General features: G+C 48.0%; 1 protein-coding gene across 1 annotated transcript in view; it reads right to left on the minus strand.

Annotated features, from left to right (window-relative positions):
- PIPOX (pipecolic acid and sarcosine oxidase) overlaps window positions 1-18,179 on the minus strand; it is a 442,927-nt gene that overhangs the window by 205,759 nt on the left and 218,989 nt on the right. The window contains exon 3 of the mRNA XM_069615297.1: window positions 11,850-12,063. Coding sequence (XP_069471398.1) covers window positions 11,850-12,063 — 214 coding nt within the window. The remainder of the gene's footprint in view (window positions 1-11,849; window positions 12,064-18,179) is intronic.

The following is an 18,179-nucleotide window of genomic DNA, read 5'->3' on the forward strand; positions in this document are numbered from 1 at the left end:
GATACGGGAAACCTGCACCCAGTGGCTTTCCATTCGAGAAAACTGACTTCGTACGAAGGCAATTATACCATCACTGAAAAAGAATTGTTGGCCATTCGTGATGCTTTCTTGGTTTGGTCGCATCGCCTCTTGGGAACTATGACTCCCGTACAAGTTATCACTTGTGCTAGGTGGCATGAATTCTTCTCCATGTACCATTTTGAAATTACATATTGACCTGTTGTAAAACATTCCAAAGCTGATGCTTTGTCCCGCATCCATGGTGCTCCCTCTCGAGATCATGAAGGTGAGTCTCTCTTGGTGCCACATCATGTTGTTTGCGCTTGTGTCATGAAGAAACCATTACGTACCTTGTTGTTACAATGGGTTAGTTCCAATGCAAGGCCCATACAAGAGTTGGACTTGACCATTGTCAAGGGTCTTCCATATCATCTGGGTTTAATTTATCTCCCCAATGCCAATACCCGCAATACCGCTCTACAATTGTGTCATGACTCTAGATTTGCAGCACATCCTGGGATACGTAAAATACTAGAGTTGTTACAGGGATGGTGTTGGTGGCCTTCAATGAAGAAGGATGTGCCTGAATACACCAAGTCCTGTGCTGTTTGTGCCCAGTGTAAGAATATCTCTGCTAAACCCATTGGCCTGCTATGTCCCTTGTCTGTTCCTGACAATCCTTGCACTATGTTGTCCATGGATTTCATTGTTGAGCTTCCCAATTGTCATGGCTATGACATTATCTGGGTGGTCATTGACTCCTTCTCTAAGATAGCCCTTTTTGTCCCATGCAAGGGTCTTCCTTCTGCTCCTGTCCTGGCGGATGTTTTTTTGCAGTAGGTGCATCGCTTTTTTGGTCTTCCCAACATTATTGTCTCCGACCGAGGTTCACGGTTCACGACAAAATTCTGCAGGGCTCTCACTAAATCTTCGGGTGTGGAGGATTGTTTCTCTTCCACTTAGCATCCTCAGACAATTGGTCAAACTGAAAGGTTGAATGCCACTTTAGAACAATATCTAAGGTGGCTTACCCTTCATCATCAAGATACCTGGTTGTCTGTTCTGGTTATGGCAGAATTTACATATAACAATTCCTTGCATACCTCAATGGGTACTTCCCCCCTTCTTTGCAATGTACAGTATACATCCTCGTATACTGCCTTTAGAGCCTGTTCTGTCACAATGTAATCCAGCCGCTATGGCTTGTGTCTGTGATCTATCCAAAGTACGTGATGCTATTTCCACCCATCTGCATGAGGCTAAGGCACGCCAAAAAAGCTTTTGCTGATGTACATCGATCATCTGCTCTGTCTTATGTGGTCGGCTTGAAGGTGTGTTTATCTACCCATAACTTGCGCATCCCGGGTTGGCGGTCTCTTCTGCCTCATTATGTGGGTCCTTATTGCATCACCTCTTTGGTGAACCCGTCTGCTGTACGACTTGGCATCCCTACCTCTTGGCGCATTCACCCAGTTTTTCATGTTTCTCTTCTCAATCCTTTTCATCCTGCCAAACGGCTACCCTCTCGGCCCCCTCCGCTTACAGTTCAGGGTTCTGATTAATATGAGGTACGGCGTATCCTTGATACCAATGTTCGTCATAGTAGGCGTGTTTTCCATGTTGATTGGAAAGGCTATGGGCCCGGGAACAGGACCTGGGAGCCTGCTGGGAACATTCACGCTCCGGCCTTGTTAGATAAATTCTGGTCTTCCCAGCAGGGGGCATCTTTGAGGAGGGGAACTGTCAGGATCTCGTCACGTGTTTACCAATGGCAAATGAATAAGAAAGCATGCCGAATTACGGGACGGGCTTCTTTAACAACTCCTCTTGTGGCACCACCTTGCTTAATTCGTCCTCTATTGCCTCGATGCATAGGACATAGGCTGCCATGGCAACTTTGGCGTCCAATGCATTCCCGTTTCAGCATGTGACGTTTAGGGGAGGAGTATGTTTCCATGTCAACCCATAAAAACTTCCGGGTTACGCAGATCCCTGCTTCTGATTTTGCAAAAATCACGACTTCGTACTCTTTGGTACTCTGCATTGATTTCTTGTGTTTTGTACCTTGTCTTGCCTTCTCGATATCCTATCTCTGAACCGGACCATTATAAAGGTATTACTTTTTGCCAGCTGAACTGCTACCTCGCTGCCTACACGTTAACAGACCCGGACCATTGTAAAGGAATTGTGTTTTGCCCACTGAACTGCTACATCGCTGCCCACACGTTAACAGACCCGGAATGCCTCTGAGATTCCCTTCTGCCTGCTGAAACTATTACCTCGCTGCCCGCACATTAACAGACCTGGAACGCCTCGGATAATCCTTCTGTTTATTTCACCAACTGGAACATTAGCTGTTACCTGTGACTACGCTGCATTCTTCATGTGCTGTTTGAATTGGATTCATTGAAACTTCTCCACACCGCACCAGTGTATTTCCTCAAGGCGTCACAAACTGGAGACAGGAACTACTTGGCGCTCAGGTCATTAGGCATCCTCGTGCCGGCGGGATATTTCTGGGACTAGAGACTTTCGTTTCCGTCCATCGCCCTCATGCCGTCAAGTTAGATAATACACAGGTTGCCCCGTGGGGTTTCCAAGTCTAACAGAAGTCATCCTGGTAAGTCATTGTTCTTGACCGTATCCTTCTACTTTGATATCTTACATTTGTTACTTAGCTGATCTTGCATCTTGATTTCTTTAGTGATTTCATTCAGGACGTCTCGGATGGGGATTGAAACCTCCTAAACCAGATTAGAAAAACTCATCTAACTTTAGGTTAGTGTTTCATCAGTCCTTGTCTAAAGATTAATGCCCTGCTACTTCTTGCACAGTTGATTGTCCTTGTACTTGCAGACTAACGTGCCATTGTTCCCTTACAGAGCCTGGTCCTTCGTCTGGTGTTCCATCTTTCGACTAATTGACTCCTCTGGGTTTCACCTTGGGTACCCAGAGGGGTACATTGGTAGGAAGAACTCTACTACTACACTACAAGTTCAACTACCCCGATTCTGACACCTGCACAGATGCATTGGCCTTGCCCTTGTTTCCCCAGGTGGTCTCAAGTGCAACCCGTGTACACACCTGGTGTGATTGCAGGTTGTTCCTCCAGTACACTATTCCTATCCCTGCTTGTTCACCACCCCGAGCTGCCCTGTTACCTTATTCCTACTTGCCGCACCTCTGCTTCATTCTTGTTCTCTGTACAGTTCTATGTGCTCTGCCTGTCCCTTTCCATAGAGCATTTCTGTACCTAGCCAGTCTTCACTAGACTGACCTCACAGCAGCGGAAAGCAAGCTGCGGCCCACCAGAGGTTTTGGACTACGACTCCCATGATCCCTCAGTATTGGCTAGGGCTGGTTGGAGTTGTAGCCCAAATCATTGGGCAGCCAAAGGTTTCAGACCCCTTTAGAGTATGACATTCAGAGATTTTGTAAGCGATCTGTGAAGTGAAAATCTCCACATCTAGAGTTTTTATCTGGATTCTGGGTGGAAACATTGGTTAAGGGATGCACTGGCCACGCCCCCAGCATGTCCTGGCTGAATGGCCCTCCATGCAGTGCACACATGGTATGTCATCGTGTTCAAGGAACTAGGGGGTTGGCTGTAGTGCTCATAGAACATGACACACAGCCATTAACTGTGCACTCTTTGCCTTTACAGTGCCCACAGGGCATGGCCTGACTACTGCTCCTGTCCACTCCCTCTGCAGGATACATGGTTGGTCAATAGAACCCCCTCCCCCCACCGGGTGCCAATGGTTGGCAGTTGGTAACAGGGCCCAAATGCGCCCCTTTTTAAACAAATTGACCAATACCACCTCTCTCAAGTAGGCAGTTACCCCCTACAGCAGCGGTTTATGCTCTAGAGTGCTTCTACTACATGCCATGTCCTCAAGGCTGTCAGCGTAGGGCCGTACCTCAAAGCTCAGCTTTCCCAGACCAAAATGGCTGCCAGGGTAAAAACTGTGCCCCTAGAATCCACCTGCATGGATTCCGATTCGGATTTGGGGCTGCAGAACACCTCTGGACCCAGCAGACAAAATGTACATATATGTATATGTTTGGACCACTCTGCTTTCATTTGCAACTCTAGATGGATTTTCAGTAAACCACAAAATGATTTCAGGTTGGCCCAGACTTGATATCTCCACATTCACTTTGCTTCCTTGACAGACCTTCACAAAACCTTCCACTAACATTCAGAGTGGGCAGCATATGTATCTGAAAGGGGAATATTTCCTACATATTGGGCAATTTGGGGCAAAGTTATAAGCCTTCTGAAATCATCTAATTTTTTTGTTAAGCTGTTTGTAATGAATAAATACAGACTATAATAAACAATATGTAAAGGGGTACAGGGAACTTTTTTGTTGAATCACTCTTTGACCTCAGTTTTGGTAGTGTCGCAATGGTGCGTGCAGGAGGGCGGAGACAAAGAGTTCCCCTACTCCGCTTGTCAGAATCGAAAAAGAATTCTGCACACATCAATTACTGCGCCACAGTAGAAATTGGATTCCAATGAGTTAATGTGGTTGGCATAGTCAATATTTTGTTAATAGCCCTTTATGATGACACGTGTTTCGGCACTTTAAGTGTGCCTTCCTCAGATTGGGGCAATGTCCTTCGGCTGACTTCTCAGCTGCTCAATAGCGTGGTGGTAGAGTGAGTCCCATCAGACTCTTATCAGAATAAGTTTCTGCAAATATCAGAATTCTTGCATCACGTGTCGGTCAAAATGGAAATACATTGCAGACATTGCCCCGATCTGAGGAAGGCACACTAAAAGTGCCGAAACACGTGTCATCATAAAGGGCTATTTATAAAATATTGACTATGCCAACCAGATTAACTCATTGGAATCCAATTTCTACTGTGGCGCAGTAATTGATGTGTGCAGAATTATTTTTCAACTGTAATGAACAATAGTTAACAATCATTATAAGACTTGCCAATTAAATAATCCAGGAGAAAAGAAAAGTTAACAATTAAAAGGCATCAACGTAGTGTATCAAGGTTACATACAGTGTAGAAATTCACTAAACCTGCAGAACACTGTACATGTACAGGTGCGTGTGTGCTGTGCGAATGTGTACATATCTCCTGTATGTTGCGAGTGCTGTTATATGATAAAAAGTATAGATGCAAAGCCTATGTGTCCATCTTGTAATACATTAATGCCGTCTTTGCAGAACGGCAGCCCAGTATATAGGGCCCCCTCCAGAAATATATGTAAATTTGGCCGCATGAATGCTTCATTAAAATAATAGGTGGCTAATAAAAGAACAGAATTCCATTTCGAATGTCATTGAATGTCATTTCGGCGCCTAGATGCCTCCGGGTTAGGTCCGCTATACAAATGCCAAAATAAGTCAACAATAAAAATAAATAAATAAATTGGTGTGCCTCAGGATTGAAATCAGTCTCACGCAAAGGGCGTTCCTGCATGTAATGCAATGTAGAGTATTTATGGAGCGCAGACCAAGGGCGCATATAAGTGGTGTGTGGGGCTTGGGACCACTGTGCACTGGATTTCAGAAGTTGAAATGGATTGGTCGATAAGACTAATATCAGTAAGCGGCAGGTGGGTAAGATAATACATTTTTTGGTGCCTCGTTAGCGGGACTTCAGACATTGTGTGCCACATTTTCAAATGACAAAGTTTGCGCTTTTTTGTTGCAAGTGCAAAAATCGCCATAAGCTGGATGGTCTGAATGGTGTGGGGGAAATAAGAGGAGACTTGGTTGGAAACAGCAAAGTCGTTATCTGAGCAGTGCTTTTGCTGTGTTCCCCAAAACCAGCAGAAAACTGGTGAATGCATGTCTTAACGTATTATATACAGAATAAATACATCTTATTATCCTTACAATTCACCAGCTGTGACATCACAATGGCCATTTCGATTACAATCCACATGTTATGATGCTCGCGAATTCTTACAGGCCTAGAGCAAACGTCAGGGGAGCCGGCTGCAGCACCAGCCCTCAGCACGGGTGGACTGGGAACCAAAAAAGGCCCTGGAAATAATTTTCAAAGTGGCCCCATTTTACACATTTTCAGCAAGCCCAACCATTTTCCTCTGGGAACATTTGGAAAAGCCACACAAAAGAGGCCCAGGGTGCAGAGACCTACTGGGAAATCTCCAGAGTTCCCTATGGGCCAGTCCACCACTCCCTCCCAAAAGAACCCTTGCAGGCTCATTCTGAGCAAGGCGGAAAAAATTTGCGAAAAAGCATGGCCGCGGCATTCCCAAGGGATGTTAGTTATTTACTACAACGTGTGGTTGGAGGCATGGAAGCTAATTAAGTCTCCAGGATCATTTGTTCTTTTCTAATGCAAAAGAGCGTGCAGAGCCCGCATCGGATGCCCGTTTCTCTGCCTTCATCAACATGCCATGCGGGTGGAGATGCTGGCGGATTCCCTGCACAACGGGTGGAGATGCTGGCAGATTCCCTGCACACCGGGTGGAGTTGCTGGTGGATTCCCTGCACAGCAGGTGGAGATGCTGGCAGATTCCCTGCACAGTGGATGGAGATGCTGGCGGATTCCCTGCACAATGGGTGGAGATGCTGGCGGATTCCCTGCACAGCGGGTGGAGATGCTGGTGGATTCCCTGCACAGTGGGTGGAGATGCTGGTGGATTCCCTGCGCAGTGGGTGGAGATGCTGGCAGATTCCCTGCACAGTGGATGGAGATGCTGGCGGATTCCCTGCACAATGGGTGGAGATGCTGGCGGATTCCCTGCACAGTGGGTGGAGATGCTGGTGGATTCCCTGCACAGCGGGTGGAGATGCTGGTGGATTCCCTGCGCAGCGGGTGGAGATGCTGGCGGATTCCTTGCACAGTGGGTGGAGATGCTGGCAGATTCCGTGCAGAGCAGGTGGAGATGCTGGCGGATTCCCTGCACAGCGGGTGGAGATGCTGGCGGATTCCCTGCACAACGGGTGGAGATGCTGGCGGATGTCCTGCACAATGGGTGGAGATGCTGGCAGATTCCTTGCACAGGGGGTGGAGATGCTGGTGGATTCCCTGCACAGCGGGTGGAGATGCTGGCGGATTACCTGCACAGTGGGTGGAGATGCTGGCGGATTCCTTGCACAGTGGGTGGAGATGCTGGCAGATTCCATGCACAGCGGGTGGAGATGCTGGCGGATTCTCTGCACAGCGGGTGGAGATGCTGGCGGATTCCCTGCACAACGGGTGGAGATGCTGGCGGCTGTCCTGCACAATGGGTGGAGATGCTGGCAGATTTCCTGCACAGGGGGTGGAGATGCTGGTGGATTCCCTGCACAGTGGGTGAAGATGCTGGCGGATTCCCTGCACAGTGGGTGGAGATGCTGGTGGATTCCCTGCAAAGAGTGGGGATTAACCGCGCTACCCTGCTCCAGCACGGGAGCCTAGCCCCAAAGTTACAGATGACGAAACGCATGAAGAGTTTATTTTAACCTTATCTCTCTTATTTTGCAGCAGAGCCAACATAAGGGCGTTAGAAAAATGTCCAACTTTCACCATTTCCGGTACAGTAAGTGGGGCCCCATTGAGCCCAATGATGGCATTGTCCACAGGTTTGCATTAGAAAAGACATGGGACTATTTTGAACAGTTTCTTCCAATTTTCACCTTAACTCGTGTTCAATCCTAGCTAATAAATGTATGTATGTATTTATTTATTTTGCAATTTGCATTCACCCCTCTGCACCTTGGCTGAAATAAGTCCAGAGTTCACTCACTCTACTTATAGGTGAAGCAAGGGTACTGTGACAGGCTCCTGGGTATGACCCTACCCAGAGGTAGAGAGATTTGAGGCAGGTCTGGAGCTGTGTAGGCCAATTGATGCTCTTTTCTCTGACCCAAAGCCTACATCTCTCCGTCCTGGCCAGGTCTCTCTTTCTATCAGTTCACAGAATCTGATGACCAGCATGCACCAGGCTCCTCAGAAACCAGGCATGGATCAGGGATCTCGGGATGCAGTGTAAAGTAAAGGAAAACTGCACCTGGACCCCGGCCTGGATCAGGAGGAATGTAATTCGTAGTCAAATGGAAATGAACTGGGCTTTTCCCTCAATGGAGCCCCAAACACTCACCCCACTTACCCCAGATGGGCTACGGGGGAGCAGTGGGGCAGCAGCAGGAAATACTGAAACTGGCAACGGATCACATGGGACCAGGGGAGACCCAGGTGTACGCCTCAAACCCTGTTTGAACAGAGACTCGCCAATGACAGCAGAAAATCGAAGAGCAAACAACCCCTCTGAGCACATGGCTAGCTGGAGGAAAAAGGAGACTGGAAGGGGTGGGTCCAGAGGGCTTTTTGAAGACTTCCAGGGGAAGTCCAGACCCAAAAGGGTACAGTGAAGCTAGAGGTTGGCCCAGTGGAGCAGCTGACTCGGGGAACCAATGTGAGCCGAGGCGAGCTCCTAGGCAGGAAGGGGTGGGCTATAACAAGCCAACAGATGCAGAATGAGCATGTAGAGGTGAGGTCGGAAGAGGAGGTGATCAAGAGACCAGTGAGGAGGGTGTAGTTGGTGAAGGAGGAGTTGAATGAGATTGTTGGAGTGCTTTGGAACTGAGAGGGCGGTACCACTTTCATTGCATGTGAGTGAGAGACTGACTGAAGGGAGTTTTGGAGGGTGAGTAGAAAGCGGGGGCTGAGAGTACGTGTGAGAGAGGTTGGGTATGAGAGAGGGGAAAGTGAGAGGTAGGAGGATAGAGGAGAGTGGAAGAAAGGGCAGTGTTGGGATTGGGGAGTATCAAGGTATGCCACCCGTGGTTCCCGCGTACCTGATCATTTGGTCGTTTGTCGGTCCAGGGTCGTTCAGGAAGCTGGTGTCCAATCTGGTACCAATACAACCCCCTGTCCCTGGTCTGATAATTGAACCTCAGCCAGAAGCAGGGAGCTCTCTCCCCCCAACACCACGGAGAAGGACTGGCCACACATTAACGTGGTGCCAGGCAGTGCAAAGCACTAAGCGGGGGAAGTCGAGAAAGTAGGTATGAACAGGATAAGAAGGCAGATAGTAGCAGAAATGGCTAAAGGGAAAAACAATGCCAGGAGACTGGGCAGAGGAAAGGACTGGCAAAGGGGACTGCAAACAGAACAAAGTTTGCACCGAGAGACAGACTCAAAGGAATCCGCAGGCAATGAAGAGAGAAGCAGGAGAAGGCGAGCCAAGGAAACGAGCACCAAGAGAGCCACCCGCAAGCCAAGTAGACAAGCAGGCAGGAAACTGGCAGGAAGGACTGGGGTCAGCAGCATGTCAGCGTCACCCCCAGGGAAGGAAACGCTTTCAATGCATCGGAATGTGCATTCACCATAGCTTTATGCAGCCCGGCACCCAATCGAGGCTCAACGCACGCCAATTGATTGCTGTTAGCAACAGACCAGGCAGCGCGTACAGTGCATGAGCAGAAGTTGGCTGCTGGTCCGCGGCGCAAATAGGGCAAGATTACGGCCCCCATGGATGGAGTCGTTGCAGCAGAAAGCGCTGTGGTGGACCCAGAGGGAAACAATCCTGCAGGCACCAGTGGGCCCGCCACAGAGGAAAGACACATCAGCGTGACAGAGAGAGAGAGAGAGAGAGAGCAGTAACACCATGGAACGGAGTGTAGGGAGGGAGGATAGATCAGTTGGGGGGTAGAGACAGGAGAAGGGAGAGTGAGTGTTATAAATGACAGAGTGGAGAAAAAGCGAGAGCGAGTGAGACTGGGAGGAGCGGAAGAATAGAGAAGGGTGCAGGACAAACAGGCTCCCCGGCTAGGTTCCGTAATCCATCGCTGAGGGATTCATCTAGATAAGGCTATGGCCTTTATTCCTCCCTAGGGCAAAGGAGAGAATTAGACAGTAGGGTTCCCTTGGCTGTAGTCAACCGATCTTGGAACAAGCAAGAGTGGAATGAGATCCCAACAGTGGGAACCTTGTTCAAGGTTGAGGGTAAAAGTAGAGGGACCACCCCTAGACTGGGAATCCCAGTTGCTTTGTGTAGCTGCTTTAAGAACAAACGTGGAAACGTATTGATTATTGTTATGGGATTCACTGAGCACCTGGTCAAAGTACCAAGTAGCCTTTTGACCTGCCACAGTATGTGAATAGCTGATGTAGGGTGTCATGGAGGCTCAGGTAAAGTGTGTTAAGGTTCTAGCAACTCCCCACCTTAAATTCCGACCATTACTTACATACCTGTATTCATTTGACCTGAAATGGAGACGGGCTAGAGGAGTGGTAGTCAAAATCCACCTACCTGGCTCTCCCCGTCAGCCCAGGTGTCCCCATTTACCTGGTCAGTATTACCAGCTCAGTACTGGTGTGCGGCGAACACTGGTGGAAAGCGGATGGGTTGGATACAGGGGCAGACTTCCTCTGCAGTCTTCTTTGCAAGACAATTGTGATCAGGAACGAGAAGGGTCCTCTTTCAGAGGATGGAGGTCCCCAGATTCACGGTGCATATACAAAAGGGTGCAAGTAGTGCATAGTGAACCTCCTCTCAGTGACAACTCCCTCAGGCGCGTGACTGTATGACATCACGCTCCTCAGCGAAGAGGATCCTCTGAAAATGGCATGTTATAAGCTAGCAAAAACAAAGAGGTGATGGCTGGAAGGTTTAGAATGAATCTCGTTTGTCTCACTATGTGAGGGAGGCTATGCCCAGACGTGGGTCCCTTGCTCGCTGCACCATAGGGAACCAAGCTGCACCTCACTGAGGAGTCCCGACAAGGCCGAAACATGTCTGGGTTTGCTTGTGTTACCGGGCAGAGGGGTCCTGGCAGGGCAATTTGGGGTGGGCTGCTCCCAATGGTAGCAGTACCGGACTGATTTGCATATGGCTGGACCCCTTTCACAATGGCGCAGACGGGATAAAAAACAGTGGTGTGGGACGTTGCCCAGAGCAGCGCCAATGGTTCATTCAAAACCTTCCACCCATCACTTTTGTGGTTATATTTATGGTTGTATGTAATAAACTGGACCAGTGCTAAATAAAACAGTTTTTCCGGTAGCGCTCTCATTTTAGGATACTGATCTAAGAGGCACCAGCATGGCAGGAAGCAGTGCTCTCCATGGATGTTACTCTAAGCGACACAGGCATGGCAGAGATGGGCACTTGTGTTGTTTCTTCCTTTTGCTGGGGAGAGGAGGTGCGCTTTCACTCACTTTGGGCCCACACACACTTTATTACTAACGCAGCCATGAGAGCTGCCACCTGGCTCCTTTATTAGCCCTCTACAGCCTCTGTTTCCCGGGGTCTGGTAGCCCCTCCCCTTCCTCCCTCACCCCCTTGCCCATGTCCTTCCTCTCCTCCTTAAGGTCGTCCCCGATTTAAGGGGGACTGACCTTATTTACTCTACAACAGCACTCTAATTGGGCGATGCTACTCCGAGTGGCACCAGCATGGCAGCAAGGAATGCTTTCATTGGAGGATGCTAATCTGAAAAGCACCATCATGCGAGGAGGACATATTTTCATATAGGAAGGATTAAACATTTCAGAATAAGCTATGCTGTGTTTGAAGAACATATGTTTGGAAGAAAAACTGGCCTCCTATGACAAGCCTTGATGTTGACATCTGCTTACAAATAGCCTCCTGGAGTAGATATGCATGGGGTGAGGAGTTGAGGGGGCATGGGAATGTTCCGTTAATGTTCCAATTTGTTAATAGAACAATGTCTTCTCTCCTGTTTCTGTAGTAAGGCTTCCTCTTTTAAGCACACAGGCACAATGGAATATGGCCAAGATCACACAATATGGTCAGCAGGAGAGCCAAGAATAGGACTCTTCCCTTTTGCTTCCGCAATTCCCCATGCTGTCCTATCTGCATTCAATTTCCCATGAGCTATTGGAAATATCCCGCCCTTTACCTGTACAGCTTTGAGTGCCTTGTCCGCATAAAGGACTCCTCCACTGTGGTCATTGAAGGCTGCTTCACCGGGCTTCAAAGTGACTCCAGGGAACCTCTTCCGGAACTGATCAGGAGCCAGGTACTCACGAGGAACCTGATTCGCACCCAGGGTTTTCCAGGTGGCCTGAAAGTCCGGGTCCTGCTCGGCAGAGATCAGGAGAAGGCCAGTCTGCCTGCAGAGCAGAGAGAGAAAAGAAGAGGTAAGCGGGCCCTGTGGCGATGAGACACAGTGGTGAAGGGCACAGGAGAAATACTGGATAACAGAACATGCAACGTTATCACAAGATGGCCTATTTTCTTCTGATCCTCTGCCAAATACTACACATCCACCCCTACTACTACAATCATATTCCCACCCCTTCAACCCATTTGGATCCCTCTATTTCTCAGTCTGTCTGTTTTCCTATCCTCACTCTACTTTTCCCTTTTCCCAAGACCTGATTTACTCCAGACAGGGCACAATGTGCCATTTTCCGGACACCTCAAGACCACTGAACGGTCTAGTGTAATAGCTTCTTAATGCCTTTTAACTTAACATAATAACACATAGAAAAGCAAAGATGCCCCAGGGCTTGGTGAGCTCTATAAATGTATAAATAAATAAATAAATAAAATAGCATGCCTTATGTTACTGAATGGAGATTATTCTTGTAAAATAAACTCTTATGGCCTACTTGGTAAGGGCCGCCTCTGGGCATTTGCATTGGAAATTTGGCATGTCAAGGGTAAGGATTTGTGTATTGACTGCAGAATTTTCCGCCAGATGATCTGCAATTGTGTGGATTATCCTTGCAAGAAAAGGCTGCGCCGGCGGTAACACTGCAGGGAAATGCAAGCACTGTGTGCAGCCTAATGAGGTGGCGCAGAGAAATGTGGGCCCTTAAGAATGTCCAGCATGGAGCAGAACCACACAAGGAAACTCCTTACAGGGTTTTCCTCATATGCTTGAGTGCCCCGCGGGGAACATCCAAAGCTTCCCGGAGAAGGCCAATATACTGGTCCCTGCAGATAGCTAGTTACTTACAGAGACCACAGGCGTCCATTCAGGGGTGGACTGGCCTGTAGGGAACTCCGGAGATTTCCTGGTAGGCCTCTACACCGTGGTCCTCTTTTGTGTGGTTACCTGTTTGATTTCCAAATGTTCTCATAGGAAAAAGGATTAGGCTTGCTCACAATCTGTCATTTGGGGCCACTTTGAACATTATTTGCAAGGCCTCTTTTGGTTCACAGTCCACCTCTGCGTCCATAATTTCAAGGACGCTGGTCATCTTTTCGATGGTGATCCCCATTGCAGACTTCTACCATGCACAAATGCTTACACGGTCGACTTCGAGACAACTCACTTCATGAAGCGGTGACAGGCACCGGAGCCCAGGGTCCAGCCTAGATTCCGGTCAGTCACCAATGCATGCGGTGACTTGGAGAATCTAGAGTATATGTTTCTGAACCGCAGAAGTGTTAGCGGTCAAGCTCACTCTGCTTGAGTCTGCAATTCTTGCATAGTAAGCCACCATGTGCAGTAAAACATTTTTTACGTAACGCCAGAGTGCATTTGCTGATGATAAAGATAAGGTTTATGGTTTTCCTCCACCACATGGCTGACCCACATTTGGCCATAGGTTTGTGTTTGGGAGTGAGGAAGGCAGGCAGTTACCTATCACACCCTGTCTGCAGGGACTTGGTTACTGAAACATATTATATCTCCTTCTTGGTCTGGCATAGGAGTTTCCTTTCATGCCATTGGGCAGGGGTCTGCAACCTGTGGCTCTCCAGGTGTTTTGGATTATGACCCCCATGGCCGATCACCATTGGCTTTGTTGGCTAGAGCTGGTGGGAGTTGTTTTGGATTATGACCCCCATAGCCAATCACCATTGGCTGTGTTGGCTAGGGCTGATGGGGCTTGTTTTGGATTATGACCCCCATAGCCAATCACCATTGGCTGTGTTGGCTAGGGCTGATGGGGCTTGTTTTGGATTATGACCCCCATAGCCAATCACCATTGGCTGTGTTGGCTAGGGCTGATTGGGCTTGTTTTGGATTATGACCCCCATAGCCATCACCATTGGCTGTGTTGGCTAGGGCTGATGGGAGTTGTAGCTGAAAACATCTGGAGAGCCAAAGGTTGCAGGCCTCTGCCTTAATGCAAACGCCAGGGTAATTCCTGATAACCCCCTAACAAGGTCATATATTAATGGCATCCTGTGAACAGGCTCGACATTTTCATGGAGGTGAGTCAAATCCTGACCTCGGAGGACCAGTTTGGGGCCGGCCCCGCTTCCTGGAGCCTCTTGGATAGAGGGACTTTGTGGTATAAGGATCCAGAGCTTTGGACAGGCCTAAAGCCTCTGTGTAATGTGGCTGAGCAAGATGCTGATCCCAGTGAAGGCTAGATAGGCCGGTGCAACCTACCGCGTGCGCAAAAATAATTACAACACACAACAGTTATGGCCCGGTTCAGAATTCATAAAAAGAAATTAGGTGTTTATTAAAGCCTATTATTAATAGGGAAACACATCAAAAAATGCGCAACTATATGGATCAAAACAGCAAACGCCTTGAAAAATGGACCTTGCAATCCAAAGCAGGAGGACTTTTAATTTGAACAGAAGACATGTGTTAAATGTCCTGAAACCATTGAAACATTACAGCTAAGAACTTTCCGTGAACCTCAAGGGGACCTATGATCTCCAACATGCAAAGTGGACGTGATTCACATGCAAAAGACACTGCAATGACGTCTCTTCAAAAGCGGCATTAGAAAAAAATCAGCGAGCTTCTTGTATTGAGGGATGTCTTAATTCTGGAATAAAGATACATTAGCTAGTAATATGTTCTGAAGGTTAAAGGGCACTCTATGGAAATGTCTCACCTTGAGGAACAGGGAGTAACCTGGCAACCATCTCTGTAAAGATGGATTCCCGGAGAAGGGTCCGAAGGCTCTGAAAAAAATGACGACCTTTCTGATTCCAAGCCAATAAGGCTGCACCTGTAAGGTCGACCTTTTAGTCATAGCTCTCTCCTGGTCCCTTTTGGTGGGTTCTCCCCTACCGCACTCGCCTCTGCTGCATAGGGGTCCGTCCGCCACCCCCCCCCCTTCTCCCCGCACTTTCCTGCTGCAGACTCGGTCCTCCAGCTGCCTCATTCTGGGGGGTCCGAACACTGCGAACCCGGAAGTCCGATGCGCAGCACATTGTGCTTTTGTGCGCAACCTTTTGTCCCTCAGGCTTCCAGGTTCGCACTACCACAACTGTGAACGGGATGCCCTAAACATTTCAGAGCATCACAAACACGTAGCTAGCACTCCATCGGAAAATCAGATGTCATGGACTTCTTGCGTAGTGATATTGCAACAAACGGTTGGTATTGGGGAGACGGGCTCTGTGCTCTCTCCTTACTCCTGGGCAGAGGTAGAACTATTCTTAGGCACTGGGAGGTCTAGGATTCTGGATCAGAATCTATTAACCGCACCAGCAGATTTCCCAGGGTCAAGCTCTGCAGCACAGGATTCTGGAGCAATGCATCTCTGCTGCACAGAAAGAGGATAGATTGGGCAAACCCATCCCTCCTAGCTCCACTCCCAGCTGCCAGGGATGTTGGAGGTCTTCCCTTCCAGCCCAGAAGGGGATCATACCAAATGAGTACCCGGTGAGAGACAATCAGATTGTTTCACGCAATTTGATTGGCCCTCGCCGGGGCTTTACCCGACGCAGAATATCTCAAATGTTTTACTTCCTTCATATCCCCAGCGGGGTGTGTAGGAGCCCCTCTGCCAATGAGGAGGCTCGGAACAGGGTAATCGCCGCTCCCAGCCACCACAATGCTGGAGGCTGCCATCCTCCCCTGCTGGGAATTCAGGAAATTGTTGTCTCCATCCCCCTTCCAAACAATCCCCTCTCCGCCCTCCCAACCCCACTTACCTTCTTTTTGGGCCTTTTTCGAGAGCGAACGCACTGGGAGCACTTCTGTCTCCAGCACATCCACTCCCGATGGTTGCCATGGAAAGGGAAAACTGACTTGGTTTTCCCTTCCCCGGTGGCCATATTAAAAAATTTAAATAAATGTTCTGTTCCGCAACGCTGCAGTGTTTTGGAACACAAAAACAATGCTATGAGTACCCCGGTCTTGCAGGCAGGGGTACTAATAGTAATAAGTCCTTCAACGCGGGGACATTACCGAGTCAGGTAATACCCCAGGGCCTCCGTTAAGACCCTTGCTTCACTCGGGCATGTAGCTATAGAAGCCGGGCATTACCTGACTCAGTAATGCCCCCGCGGCTCGAGGCTTATTGCTTAAATAGAGAATGCCCAAAATTTCGAATACAGAAATCTGAGACCCCCTTTTTAACATATATACATATATATATATATCACATGGACCCGGTAGCGTCCATGTAGTTATGGTTAAGTTGGTGTTTCCATAGGAAGAGCATTTTCTGGGTGGCTTATAACTTCGCTCCCTCTGGACGAATCCTCACCAAACTTTGCAAAAAAAGTGTATGGCCCACTCTGAATTTTGGAGAGGTTTGGTCCAGGGGGGGCAAAGTTATAGGGGGGGTCCCAAAACTTGTGTTTTTTCCCATAGACATAATGGGAAAAAACTTTGCGCACTCCTACAGCCCAAACCGCTGGACGGATTTACACCAAATTTGCGGCAGGAGTGGGGGCTTGGTCCCGAAAGCGTGCTTTTGCAAATATGGTGTAAATCCGTCCAGTAGTTTCTTTTAAAATGACCAAAATGTAAGGCAAAAAAAATTAGTGATATCTCCGTTCGCTCCGCGGACGGACTTCCCTGTTCGCTCCGCAGACAAAGCCCTGATTGGCCAAGCGGCTTGCGTGATGTCTGCGGACATGCGACGTGTTCGCTGATTGGACGGCGTGGTGCGTGAAGCACGTCACATTTTTTGTGGTGCCCGCCATCTTGCATTCGCCGACGACTGCGGACAGCGCGGTGGTACTTGGATTAAAAATTGTATTTAGTGGAGTGTGTTGGTGTGTAAGAGTGTTTGGGGAGGGTGGGGGGAGTATGAGATAGGTTCAATGTTCTGTTTTTTTTATGTGCTAGATGCTTTTGTTGTGTTCGATTTGTCTGCGGACAACACGGCTGTTCTGAAATTTTCTATATAAACTAAATGGTGGGGTGTTCCGAGGACCAAGTATGTGTCCGTTTTGTTCGTAAGCAAGCTAAAATTGAGCTAAGAACACTCGCGGTGTCCTTAAATGTTGATACATAAACAAAATGGGGTTGTCCTGAGGACGCTGTCCGTATTGTACTCTGGCAACTTGAATGTGTTCTAAGAACACTCGCGGTGCTGAAATGTTTGCAATTAAACAAAATGGGGGTGTTCTGAGAACGCTGTTCGTATTGTCCGTTGTCAGGTTGAAAGTGTTCTAAGAACCCTCCTTATGTCCGCTGACATTACAATTTCTTATGGGCCTTATCTGACTTTTTGTCCACTAAACAAACGATAAATCAGGCTGCTGTGCGCCGACATTATGTGATAATCCTATCACTTGCCCCATCGACCTGGCTGACCTGTTTTTGCGACACTAAATCATATCTCCTGCCCCTAAGCCTGACTTTATCAAAGCATTCATATCCACCGTCTCTCTCCGTGACGTTACAGGGTGCGTAGCCAAACGCACCCAGTCGTCTCCAGTCCTACGCGACTTTACACAGAACCCGGAAAACAACACACATCATCTCACAACACAGCGCGCCACAATTCGGAATATGAAACTGTGATTTAAATGCAAACAGCAAGATTGTACATTTTCGTAAAGTACATTTATTTGACATCAAATAAAAGCTGTTCCAACAACGAGGCATTATGGATTATAAAATACTAGCATATTAAAAATGGCAGTAGACGTTTAAGAAGCGACAACAGAACAACCTAATCATTGTGGGGTTTATTTAAATACTAGTGCATTTGCATGTGAATGTATGCATATGGATGTAATGAGTTTGCATCTGTGCATTCGCGACTTTCATTACAAAAAAGGGGTGAGCTCAATGAGAGGCTATAACAACCATGCCCTCGGCAATCACCCATCATGCACCTGGTGAACTATGCAAATTAGGTTATGACATCATTTAGCTACTTCTAGCTACTTTTATGACGGCCAATAGCTACTTTTCTTACTAAGGCGTTGCCAACACTGCTCCTAAGCGACTTCATACAGAATCCGGAAAAAAACACAGATCATCTCAAAACACAGCGCGCCAAAATTCGGAATATGAAACTGTGATTTAAAAGCAAACAGCAAGATTGTACATTTCGTAAAGTAC

This window comes from Ambystoma mexicanum, chromosome 9, assembly GCF_040938575.1.
Source record: "Ambystoma mexicanum isolate Mex_15411 chromosome 9, UKY_AmexF1_1, whole genome shotgun sequence".
Classification (NCBI taxonomy): Eukaryota; Metazoa; Chordata; class Amphibia; order Caudata; family Ambystomatidae; genus Ambystoma; species Ambystoma mexicanum.